At 54.4% G+C, this 20,534-nt stretch overlaps 2 protein-coding genes across 2 annotated transcripts; one reads left to right on the forward strand and one right to left on the reverse strand.

Moving 5' to 3' along the window:
• Positions 1–162: 162 nt before the first annotated feature.
• Positions 163–15,212, forward strand: TK1 (thymidine kinase 1). The gene is given in 8 exon segments (XM_017879390.1): positions 163–356; positions 467–498; positions 2,056–2,176; positions 4,856–4,915; positions 4,918–4,941; positions 13,679–13,768; positions 14,129–14,248; positions 14,354–15,212. Coding segments are annotated over 8 exon segments (705 nt in total). The 5' UTR covers positions 163–290; the 3' UTR covers positions 14,546–15,212.
• A 1,497-nt stretch (positions 15,213–16,709) lies between these two features.
• SYNGR2 (synaptogyrin 2) lies at positions 16,710–19,481 on the reverse strand. The gene is made up of 3 exons (XM_017879391.1): positions 18,403–19,481; positions 17,786–17,925; positions 16,710–17,688 (listed from the first exon to the last, which is right to left on the reverse strand). The coding sequence occupies exons 1-3, from the start codon at positions 18,569–18,571 to the stop codon at positions 17,491–17,493; spliced, it is 507 nt and encodes a 168-aa protein (XP_017734880.1). The 5' UTR covers positions 18,572–19,481; the 3' UTR covers positions 16,710–17,490.
• Positions 19,482–20,534: the final 1,053 nt, after the last annotated feature.

Here is a 20,534-nt window from a genome sequence, read left to right on the forward strand (position 1 = left end):
GAGAGAGGCGGGGCTCAGGCCAGGCCACATCCCGATCAGCCACGTCCATCCCCCTGATTACTGGGCCCTCCCAGTCCCTGGGCGCACTTCCCGGATCCCTCCCACGAGGGGGCGGGCTGTGGTCAAATCTCCCGCCTGTCGGAGGCCGGGCGCTGATTGGCCCCAGGGCAGCGGGACCGACTCGTGATTGGCCAGCACGCCGTGGTTTAAAGCGGGTGGCGCGGGAACCAGGGGCTTACTGCGGGACCGCGGTGGAGAACCTTTGGATCCGTGAACTTCCCGGAGGCGCCATGAGTTGCATTAACCTGCCCACCGTGCTGCCCGGCTCCCCTAGCAAGACCCGGGGGCAGATCCAGGTGCCGGGGTCAGCCCTGCGCGTGACTGGGGATGAGGGGGTCGTGGTGATAGCCTGTGCCCCGGCATCCGCGCAGGGCGGGCCCCCATATGACCTCATCTTCTCTCCTAGGTGATTCTCGGGCCGATGTTCTCAGGAAAAAGGTAATGGCTTCGCGGGGCTGGGGTGGATCTCCTTCTTCTCCGGGGACCCCTGTCCCTTCCCTTCCCCTAGAAGGACCAGCACAGCTTCCCACAGCTCCCGCCCGGGATTCTCCTCCTCCCTTGAATTCCGTCCAGGAGGAAGTCTCCGCCCCCTTCTGCCCCGGCCAAGCCCCTCCTCCTGTGTGGACGCCACTCCCTCCTGGAGCTGGTCACAGCTGGTTACAGCTTAGCACTCCTCCCCACCAAGTCCTCTGAGAAGGTGGCAACCAGTTGTGTGCACTGTGGGCCAGGCCTTTTTGTACACCCCTATTCAATGTGGCTGTTTCCTTATAAGGCCAAGGAAACGCAGTCGCTCTCTGCACCAAGGAGTCTGAAGCCGTGGAGCCTCTGCTCTCCTGAGGTGACAACCATTCCCTGACCCAGGTGGGGCTAGTGAGTGAGTTTCCTGAGTAAACTACCCACCCACCATTCTTTTTGTTTTGTTTTGTTCTTGTAGACATAGGATCTTGCTTTTTTGCCCAGGCTGGTCTCGAACTCCTGGGCTCAAGCAGTTCTCTCCCCTCAGCCTCCCAAGTAGCTGGGACTACAGGCGTGCATCCCCCACCCAGCTAATTTTATTTTATTTTTGTAGAGCTGGGGTCTTGCTATGTTGCCCAAGCTGGTCTTGAACTCCTGGTCTCAAGCAATCCTCCTGCTTCGGCCTCCCAAAGTGCTGGGATTACAGACGTTAGCCACCATGCCCTGCCCCAACATTATTTTATGGCCCTGGGGATCACTTCAGCTCAAACTCCTTGCTCAGGATCATGAGGCTCAGATTTGGACTTCTTGGACGCAGAAGCAAGTGCTTTTGACACTGCACACAAAGGTTTTCTGAAATTAATTTAGAGAAGCTCTATGCCGGGCGTGGTGGCCCACGCCTTTAATCCCAGCACTTTGGATTGCTGAGGTGCGTTGATCACTTGAGGTTAGGAGTTTGAGACCACCCTGGTCAATGTGGTGAAACCACGTCTCTACTGAAAAAAAATACAAAAATTATCTGGGCGTGGTGGGAGGCTCCTGTAATCCCAGCTACTCGGGAGGTTGAGGCAGGAGAATCTCTTGAACCCCGAAGGCAGGGGTTGCAGTGAGCTGAGATCGCGCTACTGCACTCTAACCTAGGCGACATAGCGAGACTCCATCTCAAAAAAAAGAAAGAAAAGAAAAAAGAAAAGCTCTGAACTCTGGGAACAACACTGGAATGAGGTTACTTTGGAATGCAGTCGCAGGTCCCCCTCTACATGTAGCCTTTGCCTCTGCCTTCCCCACTACATCCTGGAGAAGGTTACTCCTCCCACACTTCCTGGGACCACCTGAGTACCATTCCTGGACCTCTTCCCCATAGAGAATTCTGACTTCCAACCCTCTTTGTAGGGATATTATACCCTGCCTGCTCTGCCCTGCTCTTTTCCGGCTGTGGTGGGCTCAGTCTGCATAACACTAGGGGCAATGAGGAGCCAGGCTTAGTGGGGAGGTTCTCCTCCCGCTGTGGACCTCACCTGACCCTCTCTCCTCTTGCAGCACAGAGTTGATGAGACGTGTCCGTCGCTTCCAGATTGCTCAATACAAGTGCCTGGTGATCAAGTATGCCAAAGACACTCGCTACAGCAGCAGCTTCTGCACACATGACCGGTCAGTCCCTGCCCCTTGCAGTCCTGTCCAGTGGAAAATCACAAGGCACAGGACACGCTGTTAGAACTCTCTTTAGTGGGGACGGTTAATCACGCTGACCCGGCATCGAACGATTCAAATCAGCACACTTTCCAAGGTGCTTGGCAAGGCAGCGCACACTCTCCATTCCCTGGGCTGGAGCCAGTGGTTCTCCACTGTGGGTGATTTTGCCCCCAGGGTCCATTTGACAATGTCTGAAGACGTTTCTAGTTGTTGCAACTGGAGAGGGGAGGGGATGCTACTGGGCTTTAATGTGTAGAGGTCAGGGACACTGCTGCTAAGGGTCCTGCGGTGCACAGGACGGCCCCCATGCAAGAATGAGCTGACCCCAAATGTCAGGAACCTGCCAACGTTCAGAAACTCTGCTGTAGGGATTCAGCTTCACACAGGCTGCAAACTGGTTTGGTTTGGCCTGCACACAGATTTTTGTTTAATTTTTTAGTTGTCCATTGTTGGCTGGGTCCTGGTCACCTGGCAGCCTTCACGCTGCCTCTTTTTATGTGTAGCTATTTGAGATCACTGGACATTTCCACCTGCAACCTCAGGTTGGGAGTTAAATTCACTTCCTTGGCAGCAGATGTGGGCCTGATGTTTCTGAGCCTGAGACGCTTTGCTTGGTCCTCTGGACTTGTCCACCTGGGCACCCAGTGGCAAAGCCATGCTGTGCCACACATTATAGAGCTTGCGGCCACAGAGCCCTTGCTGGGACCTGTATCCGAGAGTTGCTACAGCTGTGCAGAGAATGGATCCACCTGGCATGTGGCCTTCGGTGGGAGCTGAGGGGCTCCTGAAGCCAGACGGTGGTGGAGTGGAGGGTGCTTGGGGCTTGGAGCTGTGTGTGGGGATTTAACCGTACTTCCTGGCCATGCTGTCTGATGTAGGTCATTTACTTTTCCAAATTTGCTTCCTCATTCCTAAGATGCGATGTCCACAGCACAGGGTGGTGTTACACCTGGCGGGGACAGGGAAAGCAGAGGAGGTCACTCCTTTCCAGCTGTTGGAAGTGCAACTTCTCGAGTCAGTCAGATCCAGGATGTGTGTCACAAGTCATTTCTAACACGGGTCACAGAGGCCAAGGCTGGGCCAGCAGCATTGACAGCTCCAGAGAGGCTGCCCTTGCAGGGCCCACAGCTGGCCTCCCACCTGCTCTCACTTTGTCTTTCTCTGTTTAGGGAGGGAAGAGGGAATTTAAAATGCACAAAATACTGTTTCACACGTTTTTTCCAGAACTCGAAGTAGGATTATAGCAAGGTAATAACGAAACAATAGTTGTCAAATGTTTTTTAGTTTGTTTGTTGTTTGTTTTTGAGACAGGGTCTCTCTTTGTCACCCAGGCTGGAGTGCAGTGGTTCAATCATAGCTTACTATTATGTGACCCCAAACCCTTGGGCTCAAGTGATCCTCCCACCTCAGCCCCCTGAGTAGGCGGGACTACAGGTGCACACCACCACACACAGCTGATTTTTAGATTTTTTGTCACATAGTATCTCGCTGGTCTCGACCCAGGCTGGTCTTGAACTCCTGAGTTCAAATGATCCTCCCGTCTTGGCCTCCCCGAAGTGCTAAGATTACAGGTATGAGCTGCTGTGTCTGGCCAGAATACAGGATTTTAAAAATTTATATTTTGTAACATAATTGACATAAAGACAAATATAACCCAGGCCCAGTTCTAGTTATTCATTCTTCTGAATTTTAAAAAAAAACTTGGCTGACCCCTAATGGTATCATGGGCCCTGGTAACTGATGAAGCTGGCCTTGTCTGCCGAACAGAGGAAGAGTTTTTAGTCTCGTTGAGCTTTGTATTGGACATTACTAATTTCTAATCCAAAACATCAAGTGAAGTGGCTTGTATAAATAACTGGTTTTCCTCTAGGAGGCTGAGGCGGGTGGATCACTTAAAAGTTAGGAGTGGCCGGGCGCGGTGGCTCAAGCCTGTAATCCCAGCACTTTGGGAGGCCGAGACGGGCGGATCACGAGGTCAGGAGTTCGAGACCATCCTGGCTAACATGGTGAAACCCCGTCTCTACTAAAAAATACAAAAAGCTAGCCGGGCAAGGTGGCTGGCGCCTGTAGTCCCAGCTACTCGGGAGGCTGAGGCAGGAGAATGGCGTAAACCCGGGAGGCAGAGCTTGCAGTGAGCTGAGATCCGGCCCACTGCACTCCAGGCCAGGCGACAGAGCGAGACTCCGCTCAAAAAAAAAAAAAAAAGTTAGGGAGTTTGGAGACCAGCCTGGCCACATGGTGAAACCCCATCTCTGCTAAATATGGCAAAAAGTAAGCTGGGTTGTCATGGGTGTGTGGCCTGGTGTCCCAGCGTACTCTCGAGGCTGGAGGTGGAGAATCGCTTGAACCCCTGAGAATTGGGAAGGTGGAGATTGCAGCAAGCAAGATGGCGACCACTGCATCCAGCCTGGGCGACCAGAGCAAGACTTTGTCTCAAAAAAAAATAAATAACTGGTTTTCTGAACGAGGGCCTTTTCCCATAGGTGTAAACTTCTCAAAGCCCGGCTGGGTTGCAACACTGAGCCGGCTTTGCAGGTAGGCGGGTGGTCGCCGACAGTAACCATTCCCTGGCCTCTGCATTCTGGGCTTATTGGCCTCCTGTGCCTGCTCACGCTCTGGCTTTCTCTTCCCAGGAACCACCATGGAGGGCGGCTGGCCCGCCTGCCTGCTCCGAGACGCGGGCCCAGGAGGCCCTGGCGTCGGCTGTCCATAGGCATCGACGAGGGGCAGTTTGTAAGTCGGCGTTGTCCTGGATTACTCTTCCTGGACAGCTCCCGCTCTGTCCCTCCGTTTTCCGCCGCTGACTTGGAGGTTATCTGATCTTTTAGTAAAATAACAAGTTAAATTAGCTACAACTAGTGTTGGAATACCCTCTGAAGGGCGCCCCTTCTAGTTTCCCTGTCATAGTCACGTAGAATTCATTTTACGGCTTTTATTTTTGTTGAGCGGGAGTTCACTCTTGTTGCCCAGGCTGGAGGGCAATGGGTGCCCATCTCACTGCAACTTTGCTTCCCGGGTTCAAGCAATTCTGTCTGTTCTCGGCCTCCAAGTAGCTGCGATTACAGGCATGCCGCCAGCACGCCTGGCTAATTTTATATTTTTAGTAGAGACGGGGTTTCTTCAGTTGGTCAAGCTGGTCTCAAACTCCCAACTCAGGTGATCCGCCCCCCCCTCCCCCACCGGGCTCCCAAGCCCTGGGATTACAGGTGTGACTTACGGCACCTGGGGCCATTTTACCTTTATAAAAAATATATATTCCTATTTTACTGGCAAGATACAGTGACTCACACCTGTAATCTCAGCCTTTTGGAGGGGCTTAAGGTGGACAGGATCACTTGAGCTCAGAGTTGGAGGACTCACCTGGCAACATAATAAAACTCCATTCTACCAAAAAAAGAAAAAATCGCCAGGTCATAGCGGCGCACACCTGTGGTCCCTGCTACCAGAAGGGCTGAGGCAGAAAGGAGGAGCCTGGGAGGTCGAGGCTACAGTGAAGTAGTGATTAGCGCCACTGCGACTCCAGCCTGGGGAACAAGGCCAGACCTATCTCAAAAAAAAAAAAAAAAAAAAAAAAAGGGAGTGGGGAAGTAAGTGTTTGGTTTGCCTCATGGTTCCTTTTGCTTGTTTCTTATACGTTTATTTTCTTGTTGTTGAAGTACATTTTTTAGTAGTTTTTGCATCCAGGATGTATAGATGGGAAGCTGCCAGGCTTTGTATGGAAATCTTTCTTTTGTCCTCTAGGTTTTTTTTTGTTTTGTTTTGTTTTGTTTTTTTGAGACGGAGTCTCGCTCTGCTGCCCAGGCTGGAGTGCAGTGGCCGGATCTCAGCTCACTGCAAGCTCCGCCTCCCGGGTTCACGCCATTCTCCTGCCTCAGCCTCCCGAGTAGCTGGGACTACAGGCGCCCACCACCTCGCCCGGCTAGTTTTTTGTATTTTTTAGTAGAGACGGGGTTTCACCGTGTTAGCCAGGATGGTCTCGATCTCCTGACCTCGTGATCTGCCCGTCTCGGCCTCCTAAAGTGCTGGGATTACAGGCTTGAGCCACCGCGCCCGGCTTGTCCTCTAGTTTAAGCTGGGCAGCAAGGGATAGGTTGATTTTGTGTAGTTTTGTTTTTTTGTTTTTTTTGAGACAGAGTCTTACTCTGTCACCCAGGCTGGAGTGCAATGGCACGATCTCAGCTCACTGCAACCTCTGCCTCCCGGATTCAAGCAATTCTCCCACCTCAGCCTCCCAAGTAGCTGGGATTACAGGCACCCACCATCGTGTGTGGCTAAGGCTGGTCTTGAACTCCTGACCTCAGGTGATCCACCCGCCTTGGCTTCCCAAAGTGTTGTGATTACAGGCGTGAGCCACCACCCCCAGCCTTTTTTATGAGATGGAGTGTCTTGCTCTGTTGCCCTGGTTGGAGTGTATTGACATGATTTTAGCTCACAGCAATTTCCGCCTTCTGGGTTCAAGCAATTATCCTGCCTCAGCCTTCTGAGTAGCTGCGATCACAGGTGTGCACCACCATGCCCAGCTCATTTTTGTATTTTTAGTAGAGATGGGGTTTCACCCTGTTGGCCAGGCTGGCCTGGAACTCCTGACCTCAGGTGATCCACCTGCCTCGGCCTCCCAAATTGCTGGGATTACGGGCATGAGCCACCACGCCCGGCCTTGGTCTTGTTGCTTTGAAGAGTAGCAGCGCTGGTGGTTGTGTTTTTGCTCAGGGGAAGGCTGCCATCTCTCTAATGTTACCTCTGGTCAGGTGTTCTGTCTGTTCTCTCTCAGCACAATGAGTCTAGGGTAAGCTTTGTTTTCGTTTATCCTGCTTTATAGCTGGTGTGCCTTTTCATTTCTGGGGAAGGAATGAAGCCATTATCACTTCAGGTATTTCTCTCCTCATCCCTCTCTGAGGTGTTCTGGGTTCCATCTTGCAAAGTGTGTTTTGTTTCAATGACTATTTTTATATCTGCTGCTCTAATTCATCATCCTCCGTTTTGACAAGTTACTGTTGGGTTATTTTTAAATGTATGCTGTTCCTTCCGTTATGTTTCTGAAAATTTTTTCTTAGACTTTTCCAGATTTTTCTATTTCCTCAGGAACACATTCTGCAGTTGAGTTTCTGGGTTATTTTCTGTTATCTTAGTTTTTCTTTCTCTGCTTTGGAGTTTTTTATTTGTGTTAGTTTATCACAAATGAGTGAAACCAAAAGTGTCTCTGAGGGGCTCAGCAGACTTGGCCTCTTAGGTACTTTTAGGGCTGCCTTGAAGTACACAATGTGGTGGTTTGATATAAACATAACAGGAATTTATTTCTCGCTCACAGACCCCTACGTGGTTCCAAGCCAGTGGATGGGGAGGCCGCCCACGAGGCGGCTTAGGTCACCCTGGCTGGCTGTATACAGACACGGAAGGGGAGAGACATGGCGGAGCCCCATGGTGTGAGGTTTTCATGGGCCAGGCCAGAAGCTGCAAATGTCACCTCTGCTGATCTTTCAAAGACTAGAACCTGGGCACAGGGCCACCTATACGTTTAGTATACGTAGTCCAGTTCTCTTTTTGTTTGTTTTTGAAACAGAGTCTCGCTCTGTGGCCCAGGCTGGAGTGCAGTGGCGCAACCTCCATCTCCCAGGTTCAAGTGATTCTCCTGCCTCAGCCTCCCTAGTAGCTGGGATTACAGGCTCCTGCCACCATGCCCGGCTAATCTTTTGTATTTTTAGTAGAGACGGGGTTTCGCCATGTTGACCAGGGTGGTCTCGAACTCCTGACCTCAGGTGATCCTCCTGCCTCAGCCTCCCAAAGTGCTGGGATTACAGGCGTGAGCCACCGCGCCTGGCCACACTTAGTCTAGTTCTATACCCTGGACTGTACATTTAGTCTAATTCTATACCCTGGAGGAAGAATACATGAGTTTGTTGGTGAGTACTTTGAGATCTCCAGCCACCTTGCCTCCCAACACAGAGCCAGGCTGCTCTGGCTGGAATACCCTGCCCGGATATCACAGGGCCTGTACCCCCCGCAGGCCAGTCCTGCCTTCCTGGTTCTGTTCTTGCCCGACATTCTGTATGAGTCACAGCTGCAAATTCCATTCCCGTGGGGAGGCTGACGTGCCCTTCCCCTGAGCGGGGCATCTGCCCTGTGGAGTTGAGGGACTCACTCCAGGCTGCCAGTGTCCGCTCTGGGTTCCTGACCACCCGGCAGCTGGCATCTCCCTGCCTGGGTGTGCCCATTCAGTTTCTGACCTTCAGAGGTACGCCTCTGAGCACCCCCCTGCCTCTGCGTACATGGAGACATTGTTGTTGCTGCCCTGTGGTTGAGGGACTCCAGGTGAGAAAGTGAGCCCAGGCTGGGAACAGGGATGCAGCTGTTCTCTTTTGTTGTCAAACTGGCCTCGGAATGCATCCATGGATTTTGCATCAGCTTTGGGGACATGGCCCTCTCAAAACAAGGAAGCTTCAGCTTTGGCAAGGCTCTCCCTCCTTCTGACCTGCTGCTGTGAGTGGTTCAATAGCTCTGTTCTCCTGGCTCTGTAAACCTTGTTGACAGAGGCTGACCCAGACCTTCCAGGCACAAACCTTTCCCTTCTCCTTCCTCCTTCCTTCACATCCAAATGCCCCGAGTCAGGAGCCAGTGTATTAAGTCCTGTCCCCGGTTCAGCCTGTAGGAGGGATTTCTCGGTCTACTTCCTCCCTGGCCAGCAAGTAAAACTTGAGTTCATTCAGTGAGTATTTATTACACCCTATCCAGACATCAGCGTTCTGCCCTGGCCTCTGTGTGCCCTTGTTCTCTTCAAGAAGTTCAGGGTCACCAGCCTGACCAACATGGAGAAACCCCGTCTCTACTAAAAATACAAAAATTAGACGGGCGTGGTGGCGCATGCCTGTAATCCCAGCTACTCGGGAGGCTGAGGCAGGAGAATCGCTTGAACCCGGGAGGTGGAGGTTGCGGTGAGCCGAGATTGCACCACTGCACTCCAGCCTGGGCAACAACAAGAGCAAAACTCTGTCTTAAAAAAAAAAAAAAAAAAAAAGGAAGTTCAGGGTCTTCCCATTGCAAGCAGTTCTAGATCGAGGAGGGGGTTCCCAGCACAGGACCCAGCAGAAGGACTGTCCTTTGTTCCTTCATTGTCTACCTGGACAGTGGCTGAAGCCTGGCCTAACCTGCCTTGTTCCTGTTTTCTGGGTCAGCAGGGAAAGCCTTTCACAGAGTAGCCACCGTGCCATCCTGAGGAAGGCCCTGGGTCAGAAGCTTCTGTGCTGCTTTGTACCCCGGGAGAGACGCAGAGGTGCTCACACTGGTTTGTAGAAACTGTTGGCATCCAAGAGAGGTTCACCTGGAAAACCTGAAGCTACTAGCTGGGGGTGCTGTGCTTCAGATGCTGGTGGTGGGTGGGAACCCTGGCCCCAGCGCCACCCCCACGTGCTCATCAGCAGCTGCACAGCGTGTGGCGGGCTTGCAGAGTTGCTTTGCAATAGTAGGAGCTCTGATTTATTTTTTTAAATTTTTTTTCTGGCTGGGCACAGTGGCTCACGCCTGTAATCCCAGCACTTTGGAAGGCCGAGGCGGGTGGATCACTTGAGGTCAGGAGTTTGAGACCAGCCGGGCCAACATAGTGAGACCCCATCTCTACTAAAAATACAAAAATTAGCCAGGCGTGGTGGCACCCACCTGTCATTCCAGCTACTTGGGAGGCTGAGGCATGAAAATTGCTTGAACCTGGGAGGCAGAGGTTGCAGTGCGCCAAGGTCATGCCACTGCATTCCAGCCTGGATGACAGAGTATGACTCTGTCTCAAAAAAAAAACCTTTTTGTGTTTTCTGTTCTACTACACAAGTAACACAGGTTGAGTATTCCTTATCCTAAATGCCTGGGACCAGAAGTGTTTTGGATTTCAGGTTTTGGAATATTTGCATGTTCATAATATAATGAGACCTTGGGAATGAGCCCCAAGTGTAAACACAAAATCCATTTATGTTTTATAGACATCTTATGCACATAGCCTGAGAGTAATTTTATGTATTTTGTAATTCGGGCGTGAGCCACAATTTTGACAGTGACCTGTCCCATGAGGTCAGGTGTGGAATTTTCCACCTGTGGTGGGCGCTTAAAAAGTTTCAGATTTTGGAGCCCTTCGGGTTGCAGATGTGCAACCTATAATAAATTTAATCTGGCCGGGCGCAGTGGCTCATGCCTGTAATCCCAGCACTTTGGGAGGCCGAGGCGGGCAGATCACGAGGTCAGGAGATCCAGACCATCCTGGCTAACACAGTGAAACCCCGTCTCTACTAAAAGTACAAAAAATTAGCCGGGTGTGGTGGTGGGCTCCTGTAGTCCCAGCTACTCTGGAGGCTGAGGCAGGAGAATGGCATGAACCTGGGAGGGGGAGCTTGCAGTGAGCCAAGATCGCGCCACTGCACTCCAGCCTGGGCGACAGAGCAAGACTCTGTCTCAAAAAAAGCAAGTTCATAATTTATATGTTACCACAGCCCAAGTCTCCTAAGCCAGAGACCACTAAGAACACCCCTTGAGCTGAACAACTCTGGTTTGTTTGTTTATGTAGAGACAGGCTCTCTGTGTTGCTCAGGCTCAACTGCAATGGCGTGATCTCAGCTCATTGCAACTTCTGCCTCCTGGGTTCAAGCAATTCTTGTGCCTCAGCCTCTCAGGTAGCTGGGATTACAGGCATGCGTTGCCACGCCCAGCTAATTTTTGTATTTTTAGTAGAGAAGGGATTTCACCATGTTGGCCAGGCTGGTCTCGAACTCCTGACCTCAGGTGATCTGCCCGCCTTGGCCTCCCAAAGTGCTGGGATTACAGGTGTGAGCTACTGCACCTGGCCAAAGTTTTATTTCACATGTACTCTTTATTTCCTGGGACTGCCATAGCACAGTACCACAGGCTGGGAAAGGGAGCAACAGAGACATCCTCTCGCAGCTTCAGAGGCTGGAAGTCCAAGATCAAGGTGTTGGCAGGGCTGGTTCCTTCTCAGGGCTGCAAGGGAGGGACTGTTCCTTGCTTGTAGGTGGTGTCTTCTCCCTGTCTTCAGGTTGTTCTCCTTCTGTGTGTGTCTGTGTCCAGGTTTCCCTTTTATTTTAAACTTTTGTTTTATTTTTTGAGACAAAGTATCACTCTGTCACCAAGGCTAGAGTGCAATGGCACGATCTTGGCTCACTGCAGCCTTCACCTCCTGGGTTCAAGCAATTCTGCCTCAGCCTCCTGAGTAGCTAGGATTACAGGCATGCGCCCCCAGGCCCGCCTCATTTTTGTATTTTTAGTAGAGACGGGATTTAATCCTTGGCCAGGCTGGTCTCTAACTTCTGACCTCAGGTGATCTATCCACCTTGGCCTCCCGAAGTGCTGGGATTACAGTTATGAGCCACTGTGATTTCCCTTTTTATAAGGACACTAGTCGTTGGATTAGAAGCTACCCCGATCACTCCACTTTGTAAGACCTTATCTCCAAATGAGGTCACATTCACAGATATTCTGGGTTAGGACATCAGCATATGAATTTGGCGGGGTGGGGGACACAATTCAAACCATAACGTCCCCTAAACACAAGGGACAAAACCACCAACAGCAACAGCATGACTGCCAGGGCCCACTTTGAAACGTCCCAAACAACTCGGATACCTCCATCTTTATCTCCAAGGCCCCTGGTTGCCCAGGGAGCTCTGCTGGGGTTAGGGTTTAATGCTTACCTGGGAGAGGGGTGGCATCTGCACTGGACGGGGGAGGAAGTGCCAGGTGGAGTGGGGGCTGAGGACCTTCCTCCGTCCTGAAACCCTGATGTGGGAGAGTCTGGGGTCTGCTTTCTACCCTCATGTGGAGGGTTAAGGAGCAATGTTCTCAACTCAGGAGGGTTTTTCCCCTCTCGATTCCCACCCAGGGGACATTTCACAACAACTAGAAACAATTTTGTCACAACTGGGGGATGGGAGGCATGCTCCTGGCATCTATCTAATGGGTGGGGGCAAGGGACGCAGCTAACACTCTACAGTGCACAGGACATGGCGAGATCCAGCCTCAAATGGCAGCGATGGCAGCGTCAGCCCTCCAGGGGGCGAGCCCCTGGTGCAGGAGGTGTGCTGGCCCACAGCTCCTTGCAGGCTGGGAGCTGCATTTTTGTGACATGTGATGAGTCCTCAGAGAAAAAGAGGGAATGAGTGCATGGCGGGGAGGGGCCCCGGCGTGCCGGAGTCTCTGGATTTCCTTCTCCAGAGGCCCCTGCAGTCAGCTGAGCACAATCAGTCACGTAGGGTTTCGCTTGGATCCAACTGGAATTTTTCAAGCCACCCCTTAGTCCTTGCCTTGCTAAGCCCTCACGTCCCAATAACCTCGAACCTCAGTACCTGGCTGAGAAAGCCTGAGTGGCCCCGAGAGAGAGACCCTGCACCCAAGGACAAGGACATTCCCACTTCACCCAACCCAGAGGCCAGTCTGGACATATGAACTCAGCCAGCTAAGAGTGATATGACTGATTGATGAGAATCACCAAAGCACTTGCCAGAGTTTGAGCTTCTCCCTGGGCCAAAGTGAAGTTTGATTTACGCAGTAAATGTGCTGTGTGCAGGCCCGATACTTAGAAGGCTGTGCTGTGTCATCCTGCTCTGTAAATGGCCAGTAGGACCCCTGCCCCTTCTCAAAGCACATTACCTGTTTAAAAAGGGGGAGGCAAGAGCTCAAAATACCCACCTATTCACCAAAGAGCCTGTATATAACTTAGGGTCTTCCATCCTTAAACAACAGGACCTGGCTGGGTGCGGCATCTCACGCCTGTAATCCCTGCACTTTGGGAAGCCGAGGAGGGCGGATCATGAGGTCAGGAGTTTGAGACCAGCCTGACCAACATGGTGAAACCCCGTCTCTACTAAAAATACAAAAATCAGCTGGGCATGGTAGTAGGCGCCTGTAATCTCAGCTACTCAGGAGGTGGAGGTTGCAGTGAGTCGAGATCACACCACTGCCCTCCAGCCTGGGCGAAAGAGTGAAACTCATCTCAAAAAAAAAAAACAAACAAACAAAAAAACAGAACCTTCCTTGCTCTTAGTAAAGAGGAAACAGGTTCAGAGACGTTAATTCATTGCCAAGGTCACACAGAAAATGGGTCCAACGAAGAGCGGTGTCCGAGCTCAAGGCAGCAGGCCTTTGTCCGCTGCAGCGTTAAACAGCACAGTCGGTGTGGAAGTCCGACACTGAGTCCTGGTTAAACAGCACAGTCGGTGTGGAAGTCCGACGCTGAGTCCCGGGGACCTGGACTTGGAGCGGAAGCTGGCTGCAGGGGGAAAGGGCTGCGCAGTTGTGGATATGCCTGTCATCTGCTGGGAGGGCACACAGAGGGACACAGTCCCCCGGGCTGTGGAGCCTCGTGGGAGAGTTGCTCCAGGCCAAAGGGCCGGAGTTGTCAGATCTGGCAGCATCTTCGCTGGGGATCCAGGGAGCTGCTGCTGGGGTGGAAGCTCACGCTTTCTCCACCTGTCCTTTCCAGTTCCCTGACATCGTGGAGTTCTGCGAGGCCATGGCCAACGCTGGGAAGACTGTAATTGTGGCTGCACTGGATGGAACATTCCAGAGGAAGGTAAGGCGTCTGATCCAGGTCTGGAGCTGGGATCCAGGAGGGGAAGGGGCTTCTGGGTGGGTACACAGACACCAGCTCTGGGTGACCAGGGCTCAGCCACCACAGGGGTATGGCCGAGCTGCTCAGACCAGGCCTTGTCTGAGCCCAGGGACTCCGCGGTCTGTGCAAACTGGTTCCATCTGTCTGGCAGGTGCTTTGAATCAACAGAGGGACAGAGCTGGGCATGGTGCTCTGGGGGTTGGGAGAAGGACTAAGGTCAGAGAAAACTCCTGGCTTTAGTGCTTGTGAATCAGAGGATTTAAAAGAAAAACCCGCCTGGTGAGGTGGCTGAGCGCCTGCTGTCTTTCCATGGGAGCACAGCCATTCGGGACCATCCTCAACCTGGTGCCGCTGGCCGAGAGCGTGGTGAAGCTGACCGCGGTGTGCATGGAGTGCTTCCGGGAAGCCGCCTATACCAAGAGACTCGGCACAGAGAAGGAGGTAGCTCCACCTGCCTTCCCTGCCTTCCCTGCGGGCCGGCGGGGTGGGGGTGTGGCTGTGCCTCCTTCCTGTCCTGGCCCTTCACCTGTCCTCTGTCCCTGCCAGGTCGAGGTGATTGGGGGAGCAGACAAGTACCACTCTGTGTGTCGGCTCTGCTACTTCAAGAAGGCCTTAGGCCAGCCTGCTGGGCCGGACAACAAAGAGAACTGCCCAGTGCCAGGAAAGCCAGGGGAGGCCGTGGCTGCCAGGAAGCTCTTTGCCCCACAGCAGATTCTACAATGCAGCCCCACCAACTGAGAGGCCTGCGAGGGCCGCCCGCTGCCTTCCTGCTGCCGCTGCCTAGCGGACACTGTCCCACATGCTGCCTGACCACTCCAGGAGGAAGTTGGGAGGCGTGGAGGGTGACCACACCTTGGCCTTCTGGGAAGTCTTTGTATGGCTGCCCCACCTGCCACATACTCCCTCCTCTCCTACCCACTGGCCTGCTTAAAGCTTCCCTCTTGACTGCTGGGACAATCACCCAGGCTGGAGCTGGCGCCGCTTGGTGGCCTGGGATCTGGCACACTCTCCCTCTTTTGGGTGAGGGACAGAGCCACACACTGTTGACATAAGCCTGCTTCTTCCCCTCTGTGGCTTTCACTGCTGAGTTTCTGTTCTTCCTGGGAAGCCTGCACCAGCACCTTTGAGCCTTGGGCCACACTGAGGCTCAGGCCCTTCTTCCTGGGACCGGCTCCCGCCCTCCCCTGAGGATGGCCCGGACTCACGTCCTCTTGCTTCCTTTTGGGCTCAAAGCCCTTCCTGCCTCTGGTGATGGTTTCCACGGGAACAACAGCATCTTTCACCAAGATGGGTGGCACCAACCTTGCTGGGACTTGGATCCCAGGGGCTTACCTCTTCAAGTGGGGAGACAGGGCAGGGTCCATGCCTCTGCTGTAGTGTATGAAATTAACTAATTCAAAATTCACTGATTGGTGGATGCACATTTCTCTTTAACCTGGGTTTCCCCGGGTCTCATGGACAGCTTCAGCTTGATTTGGGTGGAGATTTTCTTCCAGATCTTTTTGTTTTCTTTTGAGACAGGGTCTCACTCTGTTGCCCAGGCTGGAGTACAGTGGTGCAATCCCTGCTCACTGCAGCCTCTGCTTCCCCAGTTCAAGCGATTCTCCCCCATTAGCCTCCCAAGTAGCCGGTATTACAGGCATGCACCACCACACCTGGCTAATTTTTGTATTTTTAGTAGAGATGAGGTTTCACCATGTTGGCCAGGCTGGTCTTGAACTCCCAGCCTCAAGTGATCCGCCTGCCTCGGCCTCCCAAAGTGCTGGGATTACAGGCGTGAGCCATGCGCCTGGCCCCCAGATCTTTTTGTAGTAATACTGATGTCTTAACCACGACCCTTTAACTGAGAAATGGTCATGGGGCGTGTCCTAAGAGGAACATCATCTGCTTCCTGTCTGGGCCAGAGTCAGGACAAAAACGGTGTACAGAGAAGCCCGGGCCCAGCTGGGAGGATGAGGCACTGTCCTGTCCGCTGGGCCTGCAAGGTCAGGTTTTGTTTGGTAATTCAGGAGTCAAGAAGGCATCTCTCAGCTGTGCCTCAGAGATGGGCTGTTGGCAGCTCACTTGGGGGCAAGCATCACTGGGGTATGGTGTGGACTTGGTGCTGTGCCCTTGGTGCTGTGCCTGAGTGTGCCCTGCGCAGACAGGGTCACCGCTCCCAGGGCCTCCCCAGCCTCCCTCTCCCCTTCGCTAGTGATGTCCCAAGCCAAAGCCATCGGGTGAGGCTGGGAGCAGCACCCTGTTAGTTTGTACTGGGGAGTTTTAAACAATCGGGACTTGCCGATGACAGCTCCGTCACTGCTCAAAAGAGGAAGCCAGGAGTTGCTTCAGGGCCCTGACCTCTTCCAGAGATGGGCCTAATCTCCGAGGGGCGGGCTGGATGGCCAAGACCACTCCCTGCTGTGTCCCAGGAAGGCTGCAGAGGTGCTGAGAAAACATTTATTCTGTCTCCAAACAGCATCCCAGGGCTGGGCATCTCCCCCAAGGCTTTATAATACATTCGGCACAGACAGTCTGGGAACCTTACCTGGAGTAAGGTAGAAACCTGGTCTTACCCATGGCACCCCTCATTCAGTGCTGGGAAAGGTTACGGGGAAGGGGCGTTCACTGGCAACTCCCAGGTACCCCCACCCCAACTCTAGGAAGGGAGCAGCAGGACCCTGGCACTGCAGGCCAGAAAAATCTTGTTTACAGGCTGAGCACAGTTACTATTTTAAGATGATGAAAGGCTTGTGCGGAATGCGACCCCAGATAGAGGGAAGGGGGCCAGCGAGGCAGGCTGGAGGGGGTGGACTGCCACTGCCTTGTTCCAAATACAAGTTCCATAAAGCCAGCCCCTAAGCGTGTACCCAGAGTGGAGTCTTCCTCCAACCCCTAGGCTGTGGCTCAACCAATGACTGGAGACTGAATGAGAAAACATTTATTCTGTCTCCAAACAGCATCCCAGGGCCGGGCATCTCCCCCAAGGCTTTATAATACATTCGGCACAGACAGTCTGGGAACCATGGAGCACCCCTGCCCTCCCCATGCTACCTAAGTTAACAACTGCAGAATATTTACATAAAGCTGGGTGTTGTCAGGCAAAGCCCTTCCCTGCTGCCAGGGGTGGGAGCAAGGAGGAAGTGCCGTGAGCACCAGCCCCGCCTCACGCCATGGGAGGCAGCCCAGAGGCCACCGGCACAGGGTGGCGGCCCCCAGATCATACAGCAGTGGGCACAGCGGAAGCAAACCTGAGTGAGGACACAAGAGCCTGGTCCAGCTCCCCTGCACAGGGCAGGTGTGATGGCCCCCATGAGTCTTTGGCAGAGAACGCTGATAACAGCGGCTCCCACAGCCTGACCCGGGCCAGGGGAAGCTGAGGCACTTGTCAGCAGCACATGGGTGCCTGCTGGCTTCTAGCCACTCCAGGCGGGGCTGGAGTCATTAAAAGCAAGGAAAAACACTAGCTAAAAACCCTTTCCTAAAAGTGCCCTGGAGGAGTGAGTGGCGGACTGAAGCCCTCCGGGCATAGGCACTGTGTGGCTCTGCCAGCCCCCGCTAGGCTGGGAGGCTCTGCAGCTGGGTGTCAGCTGCACGGGGTAGAACAGGCGAAAGACGGGGGCTGGCAGTTTCAGGAGGCTCATGGGAAAGTCTAGGGCAGAGGGGAGGGCCCTCTCTGTCCCCCTTCCCACCCTAACTGCTACTCAGTACACAGGGGGCGGCTGGTAGCCCTCGGTGGTCTCCGCATTCTGGGTGAAGGGAGGCTGTTGGTAGTTGTCCACAGATGCACCTGGGTAGGAGGCATAGGCAGTGTTGGGGTCCGGGGTGGGGTCGACGTAGTTCTGGATGAAGTCGTCCACGCCAGCCTTGTAGCGCTGGTAGGCCAGGGAGGCCAGCACACCCTGCAGGGAGAGCACAGAGGGGTACAGGTGGGTGGGGGACCCCACCTTCTACCACCCTTTACCCAAGACCCCAAGAACCGGCCCCTGGCCGTCCTACCCAGGAGAAGATGGAAAAGAAGCTGAAGGTGATGGCTGCCCTCGCAGAGTCGGCCCCCACCAGCACATCCTTCGGGTCGGTGGCCGCCCACTGGTTGGTGAGGAAGCAGAAACCAACAAACCACAGGAAGGTCCAGAGAGCTGGGGGAGGACGGGTGGGGTGTCAGTTCCATGGAAAGGGAGGGGCTTTCCAGGACTCTGGGAGGGGACAGGGCAGGTAGGGCAGGGCCTAGGCAGGGACCTTCCGGGAGCCTCCACAATATGGAGGGGAGGACTTGGAAGCCGGGCTGGGATCCACCTCCAAAGTTCCCCGCACTCAGGCCTTGGCATGGTGGGTCCCAGCAGACAGCCTAGGGGACAAAAGGGGCAGAGGCAAAGCCCATCTGCTCGGGTGTGCTGGGGGTCCACTCAGCTTCTAGCTACCCCAGGCAGGGCTGGGGCCATTCAAGCAAGGAGAAACACTAGCTGAAAACCCTTTCCTAAAAATGCCCTGGAGAAGTGAGCTGCTCCCTGCCGCTCCCAGAGAGGCCGAGGCCCCCCAGCTGCGGAACCCCAGAGTTAATGCGTCCTCTTCCTAGTCACCTCCCAAGATCAAATGGAGGTGCCACAGGCAGATACCTGAGAAGAGCAGGTCCCCAATGACCAGGTACTTGCGGTCAGTGGCATTGCTGATCTGGGGGAAATATGCGTCGATCACCAAGAAGAAGGCCGAGGCCAGGAAGGCCAGCACCCCGATGGCACTGCCATAGCGGCAGGCATCCTCATTGTGGTTGAATACACAGTACATCTGCTTCGACTTGTGGGTGTTGCTGTAGCCCTCGCCATAGATGCAGGAGAACACGATCAAGGCGAAGACCTGCCGGGAGGGAGGACCTGGTAGGGCTGGTAGCCGCCTGAGGGGCACACACAGCGGGGACCCCAATGGGGTGTACAGACACAGGCCTCTCCCACCACTGCTGCCCCCTTTTGGGTTTTTGTTGTTGTTTTCTGAGATGGAGTCTTGCTCTTGTTGCCCAGCCTGGAGTGCAATGGTGCGATCTGGGCTCACTGCATTTTCTGCCTCCTGGGTTCAAGCAATTCTGCCTCAGCCGCCCTAGTAGCTGGGATTACAGGTGCCCTCCACCACACCTGCTAATTTTTGTATTTTTAGTAGAGATAGGGTTTCACCATATTGGCCAGGCTGGTCTGGAACTCCAGACTTCAGGTGATCAGCCCTCCTCGGCCTCCCAAAGTGCTGGGATTACAGGCATGAGCCACCTCGCCTGGCCTGTTGTCCCCTTTTGGAGGCTGGCATGTTAGCCCCTCCAAACTTTGTGGAGGTGAGCTGATGAGCAAAGTGCTTCCTGGTGCACCCCAGGATTAGAATCTGCAGGCACCAGGGGGCCTGCCCCTGGGAATCCTGGACTGGGGATGGGTGGAGAATGGGCAGGGACCTCCTAGGTGGGGGCTGCTCCTGCCCCAGCTGCCTGCCTGCAGGAATCATTCTGTTTAGGTACCTGATGGATGAAGGGCAGTCCTTCCACCCCCAGCCCAACCTCACCTTGAAAGAGGTTTAAACAAGACAGGCCACCAAGTCACAGAGTCCCCGTCACCTTCAGCCCAAGTCACTTCTATAGCGTCCAGCCTCTGCCTGAACACCTTGGTGAAGGCGGACAGGCCCTCTTGGGAAGGCCATTCCGGCGCCCCCGTGTCTTCACCTCCTGGAACCCCCTCTAACCCCTCCCTGGTTGAGCCTGGCCAGCTTTCTCCACACAAGGACTTCTAGCCTCTGTGGCATCCTGGTCCCTCCCAGTCTGTCTCCCAACCCGCAAAGGGCCCTGCATGCACAGGGGCCTAACTCAGGCCTGTGGATACAGCTTTGAACTCAGACCCCTGGAGGACCCAGGGTGGGTGTAGGGGGGCTCCAGCCCCTTGGGAAGAGCCCCATGCCACCTCCCTAAACTTCAAGGCCACCACCCATGCTTGCTCCACCTCAGCAGATGTGGGACAGGTCTCTGGGCATAAGGCTCCCTCTAGGATGGTCCCAGGCCTCTCCCCTGTCAGTCCTGCCCTGCCCTCCCAGGGAGCTCCCTACAGGGCTCTGGAGCTGGCAGTCACAGGCCCCGCCCCCAGCTAGAAATGAAGCCGGACCTCCGGGATGATGGGAGCAGGGTGCCCATCCAGGACTCCTGGCACTGCCATCCCGACCCACTGGGCACCTGATTCTTGGACACAGCCCAGGACAGAGGTGGTCAGACCCCACAGCCTGGCTGGGAGCGGGTGTAGGCGCCCTGGGGGACCTCAGAAGGCATGGTCTGGGCACAGCAGGTCCACCTCTGCCTGCCTCCTCATGACACCCTCTCCAGCTTTCAGGGCTGGCTGTCCAAGAACAGGCCCCCCAACACATAAAACCTGGTTTTGGAGGTATTGCCCAGCTTACTGAGAGGGGGTACATCTTAGGGTCCCTCAACTTCGGATGGGAAGGCGGACCCGTGGCCTGCCCCGAGTGGGAAACAGACCCTGTTTCATGGCGTTGGGTTTCCCCCCGCCCCCTCCCTTATCCCACGTGGCTTCAGAAAGCCCAGTCCCGGTGAACTCCACAAGTTGGGAGTCGCGGCGTGCGGGCCACCTGTCCGGGAGCTGCCCCCAAACTCCTCCCACTGCCAGCGAGGCAGGGGCCCGCTCCCTGCGGAGCCTCGGGACACCCCACGTCGGGGCGCGGGGCTGGGGTGGGGGTGGGGTGGGTGTCGGGACCCGGGACTGGGAGGGGA

Source organism: Rhinopithecus bieti, unplaced genomic scaffold, assembly GCF_001698545.2.
Source record: "Rhinopithecus bieti isolate Rb0 unplaced genomic scaffold, ASM169854v2 scaffold_9899, whole genome shotgun sequence".
In the NCBI taxonomy this organism is placed as follows: domain Eukaryota; kingdom Metazoa; phylum Chordata; class Mammalia; order Primates; family Cercopithecidae; genus Rhinopithecus; species Rhinopithecus bieti.